The 16,328-nt window shown below is 34.5% G+C and overlaps 3 protein-coding genes across 8 annotated transcripts in view; 1 reads left to right on the top strand and 2 right to left on the bottom strand.

Moving 5' to 3' along the window:
• The window catches only part of LOC141461151 (A-type potassium channel modulatory protein KCNIP2-like), a 319,616-nt gene that overhangs the window by 51,694 nt on the left and 251,594 nt on the right, over window positions 1-16,328 (top strand). The window lies entirely within an intron of this gene.
• LOC141460431 (uncharacterized) lies at window positions 6,539-11,760 on the bottom strand. Of its 2 annotated transcripts, none has more exons than XM_074140418.1 (3): window positions 10,403-11,760; window positions 6,973-7,737; window positions 6,539-6,891 (listed from the first exon to the last, which is right to left on the bottom strand). In XM_074140418.1, exon 1 carries the CDS (start codon window positions 11,634-11,636, stop codon window positions 10,440-10,442), a length of 1,197 nt encoding a protein of 398 aa, XP_073996519.1. In that variant the 5' UTR covers window positions 11,637-11,760; the 3' UTR covers window positions 6,539-6,891; window positions 6,973-7,737; window positions 10,403-10,439. The 2 variants fall into 2 exon arrangements, with proteins under 2 accessions (XP_073996519.1, XP_073996518.1); XM_074140417.1 differs by having other exon boundaries at window positions 6,540-6,906.
• LOC141460432 (uncharacterized) lies at window positions 12,719-14,890 on the bottom strand. Of its 2 annotated transcripts, none has more exons than XM_074140420.1 (3): window positions 14,755-14,890; window positions 13,512-14,682; window positions 12,719-12,948 (listed from the first exon to the last, which is right to left on the bottom strand). In XM_074140420.1, exons 2-3 carry the CDS (start codon window positions 14,427-14,429, stop codon window positions 12,829-12,831), a joined length of 1,038 nt encoding a protein of 345 aa, XP_073996521.1. In that variant the 5' UTR covers window positions 14,430-14,682; window positions 14,755-14,890; the 3' UTR covers window positions 12,719-12,828. The 2 variants fall into 2 exon arrangements, with proteins under 2 accessions (XP_073996521.1, XP_073996522.1); XM_074140421.1 differs by having other exon boundaries at window positions 12,719-12,855.

Raw genomic sequence — 16,328 nt, 5'->3', positions numbered from 1 at the left:
TCACGTTTGGATTCTTTTTCTCTTACTGACGTAAGAAATAATACGAGCAAAAACATGTTTTAAATATAATGTAAATAAAGATGGCATCGTTGATAAACACAACATGTACTTCTAAATTTCTTTTATAGCTACTTTTAGATAGTCAATATTTGGTTAACAACTTGGAAGAACTTAACCGTCTAACTTATTTACAATGTCGTCTATCACCGGCAAGGCAAGAAGTCCTGCCCTCCGTTGTATACATGTTACAGCCCCCTTTCTTAGTTAATTTAAGTAAAATCGAACTTAGTTTCCTAAACTTTATCAAATTTTCGGAATTTAAAGTTTACTAAGGCTAACTTTCATCGTGGGCATTTTGTTTACTTTAATTTTAAGTTTATAGATAATGCAAACTTCATCTCTTTGTAGAATAAAGTTCATCTTTTTTTTTTGGGTGACTGATTCATGAATCAAAACTGAAGGAAGATTATTGCCAATTTCAGTTATTAATTATTTGTTTGCCAATCTTCCGGCCTTAGGGACTACGTTTGTTGGAATACAACACAATCCCTCTGACCCTTACAATTAATTAAGAAACAATTACAAGCCAAAATGAATTTAAGCTGAATTACGCCATTAGATCAGCTTCAAATGAATCCTTTTGTCAAATTACAGGAAAAGCCTTTCTTTAAAATTGCACTTCCGGTGTATTGATTTTCTTTCTTCTTTATTGATTTTCTTGGAAGTTCGGTTAGAAATTTAGTAATTAAATATTTGCGAGGTAGTTAAACCTTAATTTAACTAATATGGAAGTTAAGAAAACCTGATTTAACCCCTCGTAAAATGAGAGCATAAGATGGTCCTAGGTAGGTCTAGTGAATCAACAACACGGTTAAATGAGAGTGTAAGGGCGGACCTATCTTGGTTTAGTGAATCGTATACTTGTGAAGTCCAAGTCTGAAAAGAGGTACTCAGAAAGTTGTGGCCTCGCCAAAACGTTGTCAGAACCAATAGTTGAGTTAGTCCATATAGTAAGTGATTTAATCAATTTGATTAACGATTAAAGAAATTTAGTTCACTAATTAATTGTCATATGATTAATTTTTTTTTTAAATTTATTTTGTAATTTACAATCTGTATACATTGTGTACAATAAGTAAATATGATGAGTATGATGAACTGGTGCGAGAGGAGAGCAGGAGAAAGAAGAGGAGAATGTGAGGAGGAGAGAGGAGAGATAGGAGAATAATGGCGTTTAGGCCTTCAGACTACAAGGAAGTCGCGGGGCCACTGGCGATTCAGTTGGCGAGGAGGATTGTTAGGGATGTTAGAGGAAGCGAGAGACTGTACAAGAGGATTAGAGCTAGTCGAGAGACTAGTACCGAATTTTTGGTATTTAGTCTTGGCGAGTTGGTCTGTGAAGGTAATGTTGAGGTCGTTGTGAAGAGTGAGGTTAGTCACCGTAGAAAGGAGCGTCAACTATCTGTCGGCAGTAGTTTTGATTGGAATGTCTGGACATGCTGTATGTTTGTTAGGTTTGGCTGAACCCCACAGCTCTAATCCTCTAAGTCCATTGAGGTTTGAGGATAGTACTGTACGAGGGTCGTTTGAAAAGTCCGTGCAAAAATAAAAACTACTTAATTTTTTGGGGTAAACCTTTTTTATTTTTCAACATAGTCTCCTTTTAGGCTTATATACTTCGTCCAACGCTGCTCTAGTTTGTTGATCCCTTCCGAATAATAGGATTTGTCCAAGTCTGAAAAATAGTCATTCGTTTCTGCAGTCACCTCCTTGTTTGAATAAAATCTTTTTCCCACCAGCCATTTCTTCATATTGGGGAACAAATAGTAGTCCGAAGGAGCCAAGTCTGGAGAATAGGGGGGATGTGAAACGAGTTGGAACCCTATTTCCATTAATTTTGCGACCACAACTGCTGAGGTGTGAGCTGGTGCGTTGTCGTGATGGAAAAGGACTTTTTTGTGGGCCAATCGTGGGCGTTTTTCTTGCAGCTCGGTTTTCAAACGGTCCAATAACGATGAATAATATGCACCTGTAATAGTTTTACCCTTTTCCAGATAGTCGATGAGGATTATTCCTTGCGAATCCCAAAAGACAGTCGCCATAATCTTTCCGGCCGAAGGAACGGTCTTCGCCTTTTTTGGCGCAGATTCCCCCTTGGTAACCCATTGTTTAGATTGTTCTTTGGTCTCAGGAGTGTAGTGATGTATCCATGTTTCATCCACAGTGACGAAACGACGCTTAAAGTCCTGCGGATTCTTCTGGAACAGCTGCAAACCGTCCTTGCAACACTTCACACGATTTCGTTTTTGGTCAAGCGTGAGCAATCGCGGCACCCGTCTTGCGGACAGCTTTGTCATGTCCAAATGTTGATGCAAAATATTATGTACCTGTTCATTCGAGATGCCCACAGCGCTAGCAATCTCACGCACCTTCACTCTTCTGTCATCCATCACCATATCATGGATTTTATCAATGATTTCTGGAGTAGTAACCTCAACAGGGCGTCCAGAACGTTCAGCGTCACTTGTGCCCATATGGCCACTCCGAAAATTTTGAAACCACTTATAAACTGTTCTAATCGAAGGTGCAGAGTCACCATAATGTTTATCAAGCTTCTCTTTAGTCTCCTGAGGCGTTTTGCCTTTCATAAAGTAGTGTTTAATCAACACACGAAATTCTTTTTCGTCCATTTTTTGAAAATCACTCGACTTCCTCGATTCAAACGAATGCCAAACATAAAGAAATAGACCGATCTGGCTGAAACTTGGTGTGTGTTCTTCAAAGAGATGCTACTAACTAAACATAACCTCGATACGCGCCAGTAGTGCTATCTCTCTGACTTTGCACGGACTTTTCAAACGACCCTCGTATATTAAGCGTTTGAGTTCAATGGGTAATTTGGAGCGTCGTCCAAGGTAGTCTGTAAAACAGTTTCGCACGTTTCGTCATAGCTTGTCTTTTAAGTCTAGTGTGTGGGTTCCACGTGAGTCGTTTGTCTGTGTAGAGCCCAAGGTAGCGCACCAGATCTGTACAAGGAAGAGCATTGCTGTTGAAGAGGACTGATGATTAAATTTTGATTAAAATTAATTTTATTTTTAATCATTGCCCATTTCTGTTACATTGTCAGAACTCCGTCATGACCTTTTAACTCGTATTAACAATGAAAGCAAATGTTTATTATGAATGAGTATAAGCCCTGAAGATGTTCTTGTATTCAAGTCAAAAAATTGGTAGTAAAATAAATAAGAAAACGTTTCAACTGATACAGACAATTCCAACGACATAACTAACAATGATTTCATGTAAAACAGGAAATGGTGAACAATTTTCCTGTGGGTTAAGTTAGTGGGAGGGGGTAAAAAAAGGAATGTCATTCAATAAATAAAGTTTCTCCTTATTCTTGTCCTTTTTAGTTCGGTGCTATATTGTGTACAAATACAAAATACAAATACATATATGAGACAGCCAAGACTATGCTGCAAGTGGGTGCGCTTATTTATTTATATTTACTACTTGTGACGTCACAGTTAGATGGTTTGTTTGGTGGGGGGAGGGGAGGAAACAAAAGAATGGAGCTTCTAAAATCAATGTGAACGTAAAATTCGGCTCTAGTTGTTTGCTTTGTTAGTATATACTCTTAGTAAAATAAATTTATGTAATATTCTTTTATGTTGTTTGCTAACGCTTGGAGTTATGTCTGAGTTACGTCTAAAGAAATATTTGTCCACTTCTAGAAATGGAAATTTTGTTAATAATTTGAATAATACCCTATTACTGTTATTTATGGAAGAGGTGGGTCCCGACGGGCTTATTGTACTAGCTTTAGTAAACCCCTAAGGTAATCCTGTCAAATCCTCCACTTCTTAATAGTCCAGTATCTTATCAACTGATCTTTGTTGAGATATGATCTCCTCCTGGCTGCAAAGAGAGGTGAATATCTCAAATGGCAATCTAGTGATAGCAATAGAATCTCAAACTGGATTTATGAGGAGCCTGCATTAGGGTTCCAATCTATAGAGAGTATTCCGTGAATCTATTGTGCCCTGTAAGATCACTAGAGTAATCTGATTCCTGTTCCAAATTCACGATATTCTCAATATTCTCACGATAGTTTGGGCATTACCCTTTCTCCATATTTACTTCCTGCAAAACAGGTTTTTCATTATTTGTCGGGCTCTCGGCCATTGCTTAAGAACCTCTTTCGCTGGGCCCTTGTAATTCCTAAGCTTGGATACTCTATTCCTTTTTTTGGACAACTGAAAATGAGATTAGAACACTTTTCTTTAGCAACTCGACTGTAGACTGTAGACTGGACTCGAGCGTAGAGAGAAATGGATTAAGGGACAGGGGAATGGATTAACTTTCCTTATAAAAGGAGGTTTAAAACGAGTTGCTGACATTTCCGGTTAAGATTTAAGATTTAAGATTTAAAATGACGGGGCGGGACCCTATCCCCACGGCACCGCAGCCACAAGAGGCTTATTGTGCCTTCCCCTTAAGTCTAATAGGTGAAACCTCCCCCTCTAAAAAGGTCGAGAGCTAGTTCCTTCTGCGCTATTATCTCCTTTGGCCTCAAAGTTCCAAAGATGTCATAGCGCAGTCTCTCAATTGCAACGCAATCGAACAACAGGTGAGAGCCCGTTTCCTCCTTTTCCTGGCACAATCTGCACAACGGTTCCGAGCTAATAAGTCCTACCTTGTGCAGGTGCTTCCTGAACCTGCCGTGCCCTGTGAATAGGCCTGTAATCAGAGTAATCTGATTCCTACCCAAACCTAGAGTCACTTTAGTTCTTTGTTTGCACAACAAGGGCATAACCCTCTTGCTGTGTTTGACCCCAGGAAGCATCACCCAGTACTTTTCATGTTCTCTACAGATCCAATCTCTGAGAGCCTCACGAACTGCACCCCTAGTGATCCCCAGAACTGGTTCCGGACTAGTGAAAGGAGTACTACTAGCTCCTTTCCTGGCCAACTGATCAGCTATTTCATTCCCCTTGATCCCCACATGGCCCGGCACCCATTCCAATCGGACTTTGTTGTGCCGAGCCAGTTGATCTAGGGCCTTTTTACATTCCCAGACCAGGGAAGAGGTAGTTCTGAAGGAAGAGTGGGCCTTCAGTGCCGCTTGACTGTCCGAAAAATGCAAATCTCTCTATTTCTAAGATCCATTCGCAGATTTTCCCCCAGCGCAAGCTTTAATGGCAAAAACCTCGGCCTGAAAGACAGTGGCATATCTCCCAAGAGGACTCTCAATGAGTACCTTAGATTTAGCCCCATACACTCCAGCTCCGGTCCCGCAGGCCATCTTGGAGTCATCCGTAAACAACATTTCTGGTTAAGTTTGAAAAAAAATCCACAACCGGAAATATTACTTGCAGCCAGAGTTTTCGTTTTTCTAACTTATTTTCGATAATTACTGATAGATTTTTTTCTTTTCTAACTTCAGATGTACAGCAATTAAGTTTTATTTAAATAATCTTATATATATGTAATACATATGTATATTTTATATAAGTTCGTTTTATGAAATTTTGAGGAGTGGACGGATTTAAGTTCCCTTAAATGTCATTTCCATGTAATGATTTTAAGATTGGCGTTATGCTAATAAGCAATATGGTTTAAAATTAAGAATTTGAAAAAATGAGCAATTTAAAATCTTGATAATTTTTGTTATTATAGGAGTGTGAAGGAAATATTCCCTAAAAAAGAAGAATATAAATCTCTTTAAACGGAAATATTATAAATGACTGGGATTCACCTGGGGACCTGACGGAAACGTAGCGTTCAAATCCCTCAAAGTTCAACGTTCAAATAGACCGTAAAGTTTCGAGTTCACAACGTTAGTAAGAGTAAAATTTTGAATTTAAAAAAAAAATTATGTTAGTACCTCGAGATTGGTTAAAAGAATCGTGTGAGGATTCAAAAACAGATTTCAATTATTTGAATTCCAATATTTTTTAAATAGAAAATATCTATATTGCACACGCGACTGTAAAAATTTATCTGGTGGTAAGAAATAATAAATACACCCCCATTGGAAGGGTTAAAAGAAATAATAGTAACCTCCCCTTACTTGTGTCTGTGTTAGTTGTGAAAATTTACCATCCTATATTTTATTTCAATTATTAAAGTTAAGTTGGTCACACTGCTTTATACAGTTCACTTTAGTCACCAGCTAATCTAGCCAGTTACCGGCGGCCATCTTTTATTCGTTAGTTATGTCTCATTATTAGCGTGTTTTTTATTGTATTTTAAATAGTTTTAAAGTGAAGTTTTGTTATTTGAATTGTGTTTAAGTAATTTATAGTGTGTGGCGTACAGTTTTAGTGCAAATTATTGATGATTTATTGGTTAAATTAGTGTAAGAATTCTTGGGTTGTGAGATCTGTTCACCAGATGAACTTTTATATTCTTTAAACAAGGTAAGGCTTAAGTTAGCTTGAATTTATTAGACAATTACTATTATATTTTTAAAAATCATTTACTTGAAGTTATTAATGTGTTATTTCAACATTAAAAAGTAATATTAGTGCTTCAGTGACTAGAAACTTAGGGTGCAATCAAATTTAAATTAATGTACATTTCGATTTGTAATATTACAAAAGATATTTAATTGATTCATAAAAGCTCTAATTAATTTGAATTTGAATGAATTATTGAAACCTTTTTTTTAATTATTGGTGATAATTTCACAATTGGTAATCTTTAAGTTCCAAAGTGGTTTAAATTGTAACTCGAAACTAGTTGGGTTTCCTTTTATTGCCGTCAGGAGCGCTTTGTCTTTTTATCTGTCGTCTTTTATAGATCATATCTCTTACATATATTGGATTTTACTTCTTTTTACTGAAGATGCAAGCATATCTGTGTCTTTCATAGGCTGTTCTTGAACATCTGTAAAAAATATGTCTACCGGAAATATGGTTAGCTTGGATTTAACGTTAAACTAAAAAAACAAAAGAAAAAGGGAAATACCTTCTCGTATTAAACTATTTTCTACTTCAGAAGTTTAGTGATGATCATGATGATGTAGTGCAATGATAGATCGCTGCTTTAATCCGAATCATCATTCTCTTCTAATTTATTGATGGCCGTCTATGTATAATCGCCCTACAGCTGGATTTGTTTGTAGTAATTCTGATCCTGACCACCTATCCTTCTAGTTGTAGTGAAGGTTTCTTCTCCCCAGGTTAATGAGAGAATGATCATCCCTTATGCCAGGTGTCTGTTCTTGAACTGCACGAAATCATTAAGAGATACACTTCGGAAAATAAGGAAAGATTTCCTATTAACTTCCACAGAAGAATAATTCTATGCAATTAGAAGTTGTTTTAATTTTCACCTCGACAGAAAAACTTCGTAATTTACGACAAATTATTTGTAGGAAATTAAAAAAAAAAATATTACAAATGCAAGGGGGGTTCCAAAAAAATTTTTCCAAATAATTAATATGGTTTTATTTTTTTAGTTAACTGTAATGTACTGGAGATGCGAATTTAAAATGTCTATTCTGAGTGTTCACATCATATTTCATTCTGGTTTCTATTTTGCTGCCAAAAACCGGTACACCAACAAACTTGTATCATCTATATGTCTAGGTGAGCACTTCCTGTGTAGTACGACTACCTCATTTTTAGCAAATTTCCTCTTTAAAATTTTGCTATATACAGACAAAATTATTATTTCCCTTCATTCTCTACGAAATTCCATTCAGACGACTTCCGTTTTGTTGGATTATACCTGAAATAAAACATAAAATAGAATAAAATAAAATAAAAACTGTGACTGTGCCATGGACACGGCCGTGTGTTGTACGTGAATACGTTTACGTAACGGGTTATATTGTTTATATAAAATATTTTTATTTATGTACTTAGGATGAAATCAAATTTGTCATTATTTATCGTCGTTGATGAAATTAAACTCATTGAGTCTCGCGATTTAGAGCCCAACAGTGGTGCGATACAGTCCGTTGTCGATGTAGAAGCGATTTCATCATCCACTTGCATAATTTCAACCGGCCCCAGCTGCAGATGTACTGGACACCGTCGTTGATCCGCTCGGCCGTATTCATTCTTTTACGTGCCCGGCACAGCTTGACTCGGTCATATGGTGTTTTATTATTACCATTCGATTGTACTTGAGAAGCCCTTTCCAACCGTATACGATCTCTGTATTTGGTTTTGGCTTTTCGACGCGTATAGGCCGACATTATATATTTTTGATAATATTTTTTTTTATTCTAACACCTTATTATCTGTCACTATTTTACACTAATGTTTTATGTAAAATCGATAGATTGTGACGACAGCTGACGATTAAAACTTGAACGAACATTGTGGCTACTCCGAGTCAAAAGTTATACTAATTGCAAATCTCGATACGCAGCAAAAATATCTCAAAATGGCGACGCTTCCCCCCTCCAACGCGCGCGATGCGTCACAGTCCTCGCTTATCGTAATGAATTCTTTGATCCTTTAGCTAACCAGTGGTTTAATTTAATTTTGGATGTAGACGATAGTTTCGAAACTATAATGCCAAACTGTATCCCCCGATATTGTTATCATTAGGTTTTTTGGATTGCCTCCATATGATATCAAATTTAAATACATATTCACGTCAAAATGTTCGATTTTTAATTTTTTAATTTTATTTAAATTTTTGTATACTCTGTTACCATTTGATTGGTGGGGAAATTATTACGAATTACCATCAACACCAATAAAATTTACTTATATACATAGACATATTGGTTGTAAGAGTACCAGATTCAATTCAATTGCGCCAAATTAAGTTGATTGAACCAAAATAACATTTAATTCGTGCAATTTAGCAATAGTTACATTATCTTGGGAGCTACAATGGCAACCCTTAAGAACTTGTTTTACACCCCTTTGCAATTTCTTTAAGTTGGCCATTATACTTCCAACTTGGAGTTGCATAAATAGATCTTAAAATTATGCAAATTATGGCTCAATGAGGTCCTGTATGGTGTAGGGGTAGTGAACCCCCCACAACTCATCCACTCTAGCGTAGGGGTAGTGAAACCCCACCACTCATCCACTCTAGCCAGAGGGAGAGAGTCAGCCCCCTTGGCACACAGAGAGGGGAGGCTCGGGAAGGTATATAAGAACAAGAGGAAAGTCAAGGAGGATATTCAGAGATACATATTCAGTTCGAGATATATTCAGATTCAGTTCAATATTCAGTGAGATATATAATATTCAGCTCGAGATCTGTGATTCGAAGATTCTGTAATTCTGTTCAAAGTCTTACACTTCAGTTGTACACATCGTTTAGCCACGTCAGTCAGTCTGTTCTGTTCTTGTAGTGTAAAGTATAGAGTCCTTGGCAGTCAGTCATATAAATACATAAAGTCTTATACCGATACTAAAAGTGTTATTTATCCACAACATCCACAACCAACATCTCTCTCTCTCATCTGAACCCATTACAATGGTATCCAATCTAAATGATCTTGGAACTCCTTTATGGAAAAAATTCAATGAATCCTTCCTTTTTCATTCCAAGTCACTAGTCCTACCAATCGTGTCTCTTCTTCAGCTGAGAGTGTCCTCACTGAAGCGCTATGGTTGCATCGATCCACTAACAAATTTCCCAAGTCCATAATGTTAAATATAGTCACTCTCCACAAATTTACTAGTAATTCGAAGCTCATAAGCTATTATCCTTATTTTATTGGTGCATCCAGTTGTAAATATCAATAAATTAATGATATTGACGTAAAAAAAAAATAATCTGTACGACCACTCACATGACTTCCTTTTATTCCAAGTCTCGGGAGTTGTTTGACTTGTAAAGAACAACTTAATCTCCAAAATGTCCAAAACAAATTTTGCTCAAAATAAATATTAAAATAAAAACTTTTTGATCTATTAAATCAAAGTTTAGAGAAAATTCGAGCGGAAAATTTCAGAAATAAAAGGGAAAACTTCCGGTATTTTTGGAATTTTTTACAATCACTGAATTTCGGCCAAATAAATTTAACCTCGCCTTTATTATATAAAGATCATAGAATCGTACATTATACTGAAGTAGTACTTGAGAGGGGAAAGATTACTCCCACCTCCTTGTCCCCGGATAAAGTGCCCTTATTTGAATTTTCCTTGGTTAAATGATTCAAGGAAATGGTGTAGACCACCGTGAATACAATTAAAGAAAAAAGATCGTTAGATTCATATTATGGGGGAAAAAAAAATCTCAAAAAAAAAAGAGAAAAAAGACTATATTTGATGGCTAGTTGACTGAGATTCAACTTGATTTTTGAGATATTTTTGGGTCACACACAAACACACAGCACATTTTCAGAGTATCTCAAAACCTTGATAACAAAAAACAAAATTTGGAGATAATAACAACATTTTAGTGACAATAAAAAGATTACCTGTAATTATTACAAATTGGCCAAATCTAAATTGCTATCAAAAGGTTTCATCACTATCATTGTTGTTCATTAAATCAACCAAATTCGTCTGTCTGGCCAGATAATCTCGAATCGTTGATTCCATTTGCGTTTTATCAACTGACACTAATTCCATTCGCATTAGATCGTGTTTAGACATTTTCATCCTACTTTTGACACGTTCCAATTTTTTCGTTGAATTATCACTCATTTTAATAGCTTTTTGCTTTTTCTTAGATTTCTCATGTTTTACTTTACCCAGCTTCCCTTTCTTATCATTGCCATTATGGCCACCATATTTTTCACGTAGCTTTAGTTTTTTTTTAATCATCTCTTTTCTTTCGTTGGAATATTCCTTAATTTTATCCTTCAATCTTTTTATATCACCATTATTGCTTTCATCAGTGAAAGATGATGGCTTATTTTTTAAGCACATTTTCACTAATAGATAATAAAGTATTTCAGCCAATCGTTCTGTTTCTCTGCTCAATCTTAAGCTAAGTAAATTGTAAATCTGTGATATCAGAAACTTTTTGATACTCTGCTTTTTAAATGTATTCTTTCTTTTTGTTTTGACTGTAATTTCTTTATTTGAATTGCTACTTAATTCTAAACTTATGCCATCTAAATCGTTTCTTTTCTTAAGTATATTGAAGATTAGTTTCCTAGCAGAAGTTGGATCTAGTCGTGTCAGTTTCTGTAATAGTATTGTGTCTACCAGTACCGGCGAATAATTATTCAATCTTAAAGTTTGTTTCTCTAAATTTGAGAATAATGTGGAATTACTTAAAGCCTCTTTCTCTTTCTCGGATGGTTGATATTGTAGTTCTACGTTTAAATAATGAAAATCTTGTAAAAGTTGTTGATTATTCATAAATTTATCAACAGTAATTTTTCTTTTATAATTTTTCCTCACAATTTCCCCACCAAGTTTGGTCCTATTTTGTAGCCCTGGACTGCTATTTATCTTAATTAGTTCAGAATTTTCTTTACTAGAAATCAAATTTGTACACCTACTCCGAACTAAATTTTCTTTTTGAGTTTTTGTTACAGTTTTCCTAGCATTCGTAACGGTTGTTGTTGAAACAGTTTTCAAATTTGACAAACTTACACCGTTTAACGATATGTAGTTATCCTTTTTTAAATTCAAAGCACTTATAACTTTTACGTCGTTCATCTTTTTCAAATTATTCTTGTTTAAATTCTGTTTTTCCATTCTTCAACTTCAATTAGCAGCTTGAGTTTTTTGAAAAATTAGGTACAAAAAAAAAATGAATTCAATGTGAACACTCAATTTCGATTGTGTTAACTTTTTTTTCTTATTTTTTTTGTTTTTCAATTTTAAATCATATGATATTGTTAGTGATTTAAATGTTTAAATGTTTTTACCGAACATCGTTGGTTCATAGATCGCGGTAAAAAGAAAGTAATTTCAGTGCATGGCCTTAAGGATACATTTATAAAGATAAAATATCGATATCGAGACAAGACCGTGCTGTTAATTACAAAAATTAGCAATTCCTACGTATTTGTACGGCTGTAAGGACACGTATACGACACACGTGTTCACCGCACTGCTCAACTTAATCCCTCTCAGTCCCTCTCCCTACTTCAAGGCCAATGGTCCCCCAGCTTTCAGCGCCCTTAAAGCTGCAATCCCCCATCTAGATTAGAACTTTTTGTGACTTTATGCGCAAGTTTGGAAAGTAGAGAAACGTTGCCCCCGGTTTTGATTTGGGGTTGTGTTCGTTTCCCAAAACTTTCACCACCTAATTGAAAGAAGTTAGGTTTATCGTATCCGTAAGGTGTAATGGTGTGCTGGTATTGGGTTAACCTATATTTAATTTCTCACCAACTAATGCTAGTTAGTTTCTCTTGAATTGGTCCAAATATCACCCACCTTGGGAGGTGTTATCTAAATCATCACTTTGATTGGTTTCTGAGATTATTTATTGAGCCGTTCACTGCACAAATCGATTAACTACACCACTTTTTGAAATATCTTAAATTTAACTGTCGAAAGCACTTGGTTCAGTTCATAGCTTTTTTATATTTTGTAACAAATTTCCCGAATAATAAAGATAAACACCATAAAACGGCCATTGAATAATAAATAATTTATTTTAGAAGCCATTTTGATTAACTTCGTGCTCTAATTGTAAATCGTTGCAATAGTTCAACTCAAATTCATGTAGCAGCCGCATAATTATTAAAAAACTAATTATAAAATGACAATTAATTAATTCCAAAATTTCTATTTAAAAAGAAAAAGTCAATAATAAAAATAAAACACGAATAAAAACTAATGAATACTTTTTAATTATTGTTTGGAACAGTGAAATAGCTTTAACAGTACTACTGATTCAGTCCACAATACTCTTCATTTTTTAGGGAAAAAAAACAATATTCTAGGTTGGGGTAAAGTCATCGGAAGGCTGCAAAAAATTCAAGCAATTTTTAATATATATACAAAATAATCCTTTAAACAGTAGATAGGAGAGGTAGCTTCTAGTGCAACCTAGGTTGGCCTAAAAACACAAAACAAACAAAAAACAGAGAATCTTGGTTTTTTAAATTGATAATAAAAAGGAAAAAGTAAAAGATGCTGGAAAATTTATGGTTATCTGTTAAAATTATAGAATTTAATCAAATCTTAACACAATTTATGTCCCCAATTTTAGCAAAAAGGAATCAAGTTTACGAAGTATTATAGTCTTACAACTAAATTTTGTATCGCAAATTATCAGGAGTGGAAAAACATGTTTTCAAAGGGTGAAAAACTTTTCTGGATGTGGCTAAACCAGAGAACACTGTTCATCTTCTGGCAATTTGGGGTTTCCCCTGGGAATTGACTATAACCAATCTCATTAAGAAAATGATTTTGCTGCATTCTAAATAAAAGAATATTCCCTCTACCACAAAAAAAAAAAAAAGGGGATAAGTAAAATGTGCCCCTGATTTGTCCCTTTTTTTTTTTTGGTGCAACGAGAGAACAGTGCCTTTGGAGTCGAGAGTGAAAAAAAGGACTCCCGAAGGCCAATGTGAGTTGTAATAAATAATTAGAAATAAAAAAAATAATATAGTTACTGACCCCAGACAATACATTGCAGACATTTGAAGAGATCAGCTTTCCCAAAATTTTCACACCATTAACACCGTGTGTATTTAGAAAATGTCTAAAATCATTTAATATTTCCATTTCTTTTTCATTAATTATATTTACTGGTGAATTAGAATTTTCCGCAGATTTTTCATTAATAGTTTTTGATTCTGATTTTTCATTTTGTGTTATACTTTTTCTTGGTTTTAAATTTTTCTTTTTCATTCTTTTTTTATTTTTTTGACTTTTTGTCATAAATATTATATCTTTTTGATTAATTGTGAAATTAGTTCGATCGTTTAATTGTAATAATAGATAGCTGAATAGATCGGTCATTCTGCCAATATAACTTGATAAACTTTCGTAGAGTAGGTCGAAAAGTTTAGCGCACATTTCTTCGTTCAGTTTGTCTTTTTTCTTTTCCGGTTCCTCCGTTTCATCGACGAATGGCATCTCTTTTAGTACAGTACAATAGATTAATTTATGCGTTAAATCGCTATTTAAATTTGTTAATTTTTGCAACAGTAAAGAATCAACCATGAAATGTTTAAAATGAACACATTCTAAAAAGATTTCCTCATCTTTAGTTAATACGCCAGATGTTCTAAGTCTTTGTATTTCTAAATTATTTTTTAAATATTTCCTATTGGTTTTCACAGATTTTTTAGATTCATATTTTTTAGGCAACAATTTCTCATTCACTCTTAATTTATAATAATCGTATCCAGATTCAGAATCTTCTGATTCACTTCTCCTACTCGTACCTGATTCCTCTTCATCTGTATCCAATGAAGTTGTATAGTCTTCGTCACTAGCACTTTCTGATTCATTGCTGCTGCTCTTGACTTCTTCGGTTTCTTCATCAGCAGTTTCACTGTACACTGCTTCCTTCTTTTTGCGCCGTTCCATTCTTTTTTCTTTTTTTTTCTTTTTTTGGTGTGTGTTTTCCCCCTTGATTCAAGTTTTCTTTAAGGATTTACATTTTTAAAAAGAACGATTGCTCCTTGCAATAAACCGCAAAAAAATAATTTCATTCATTTTTTTTGTTAGATTTTTGTTTTATATAGTTGACTTTTATCCGATTGATTTATTGTAACATAATTCTCTACCTTGATGATCTTGTCAAATACGACAGTTTAAAACAGAAATCTATTTAATTTATCTGGAAAAATTAATAAACACATAAATAAAAATTCACTTTGTAAGATTAAGAACAACAAATAAATAACTTTACCATTTTCTTTGTGAACTTAACACTTCAAGAATTATCTCATAATTTAGAATTACAAACACAATGTGTTCTTAAAAAAATAGATTATCACCAATAACAGCTGAGATATTTTGTAATTTTGGGACATGCCACGTGTAAAGATAAAACTTAAAAAAATAAATAAAATATTTGCCTGGTGTGAAAAACTCCCACTCGAATTTCTGTTAACTGCGGAAAAATAAATATAAAAAATAACGCCAAACGTTTATTTAATGAAAAATAGCAGTTTCCTCCCAATGATTTAATTCAAATTTGGGATTTCCTATACATTGAGTGAATTTCCTGTTTGTTATTATGAAGAGGCCCTTAAATTTCTCTTAAAATGATATTTTGGTGGGGGAAACGCAACCGGAACAAGCTCTCTTCCTCCTATAGAACTGCTTTAGAAAGCACTCTTCCGGGAAAATAGAGCTAAAATCGAATAATTTTTCTCTACAAAAAGTTTATTTAATTTTTCCAGGGTTGTATCGATTTAAAGCACAGGTTTTCAAACTTATTTCGTTCAACCGCCTCACTTTGAGAATAGAATTATTTTCTAGCGCCCCCCCCCCCCAAATGTTTTAACTTTACCACCATCTTAAAAAAATCACAATTAATCGTTACTTTAATTTAATTCAATCCTGTTTCTGAGTTAAAAACTTACATTTTAATTGCTGTTCATTATTTTTAGTGACTGATTCAGTTTCAATAGGATTAAAAATTATTGCCATTTCAGTCGTGATACATTTATTCTGCCAAGCTTTCGACCTAGGGACTAGGTCATCTTCAGGGCTAGTTTAGAAAGTAATATTTCTACATTACAAGGGTGGTGTTTCTTCTGTCTTGTCTGTTCATGGACTGTAATGTGAAATATTACTTTGTAAACTAGCCCTGAAGATGGCTTAGCCCCTAGGTCGAAACCCTGGGCAGAATAAATGTATCACGACTGAAATAGCAATTATCTTTTCATCCTAACTTACATTTCAAAAATGAGACTGTTCTAATAAGTGCGATAAAATGCAATTATACAAATAATATTTAGAAATACTTTTATACAAATTAAATCAAAACATTTTAATTTAAATTTTAAAACGAATCTAATGGCGAAGGGATGAATCAGATGATATTAAGCTTGTTTTTTAATATCAGGCTTCGAATTTACTTTTAAAAAAAACGGTGAGTCATCGCGTTCGGTAACATGCAAACCGATTTCTCTTCTTAGTTAGCAGCGTTGCTACTGCGCACTAAGTCCACTAAATCATGAAAATCATTGAACAAATCGACCACAATCCAGGGATACAATTGCGGGTTTTGGCTTTTGTAGCCCAAAATTAACGAAAAAAACCACGAAATTATCGATGTAGTGTTACTACACTGTAGGTATCTACTGTAGTAGGTTGGTAGATTTTGATTTCAGTTTTAAAATATTAGAAAAACCCAAATCAGCCATCGCCCCCCCCCAAAAAAACCACTTTAAAACTCCTCTTAATTTTCTTGGGGACCTTTAACGCCCCCTTTGAAGGCCTCCAGCGCCCCACAAGGGGGCGCTATCGCTTACT

The sequence above is a fragment of the Rhodnius prolixus genome, unplaced genomic scaffold, assembly GCF_049639745.1.
Source record: "Rhodnius prolixus isolate KJV_2025 unplaced genomic scaffold, Rpr scaffold_6, whole genome shotgun sequence".
NCBI lineage: Eukaryota > Metazoa > Arthropoda > Insecta > Hemiptera > Reduviidae > Rhodnius > Rhodnius prolixus.
Note: the sequence above shows the minus strand (reverse complement) of the source record. Positions and strands in the feature narration are given on the sequence as shown.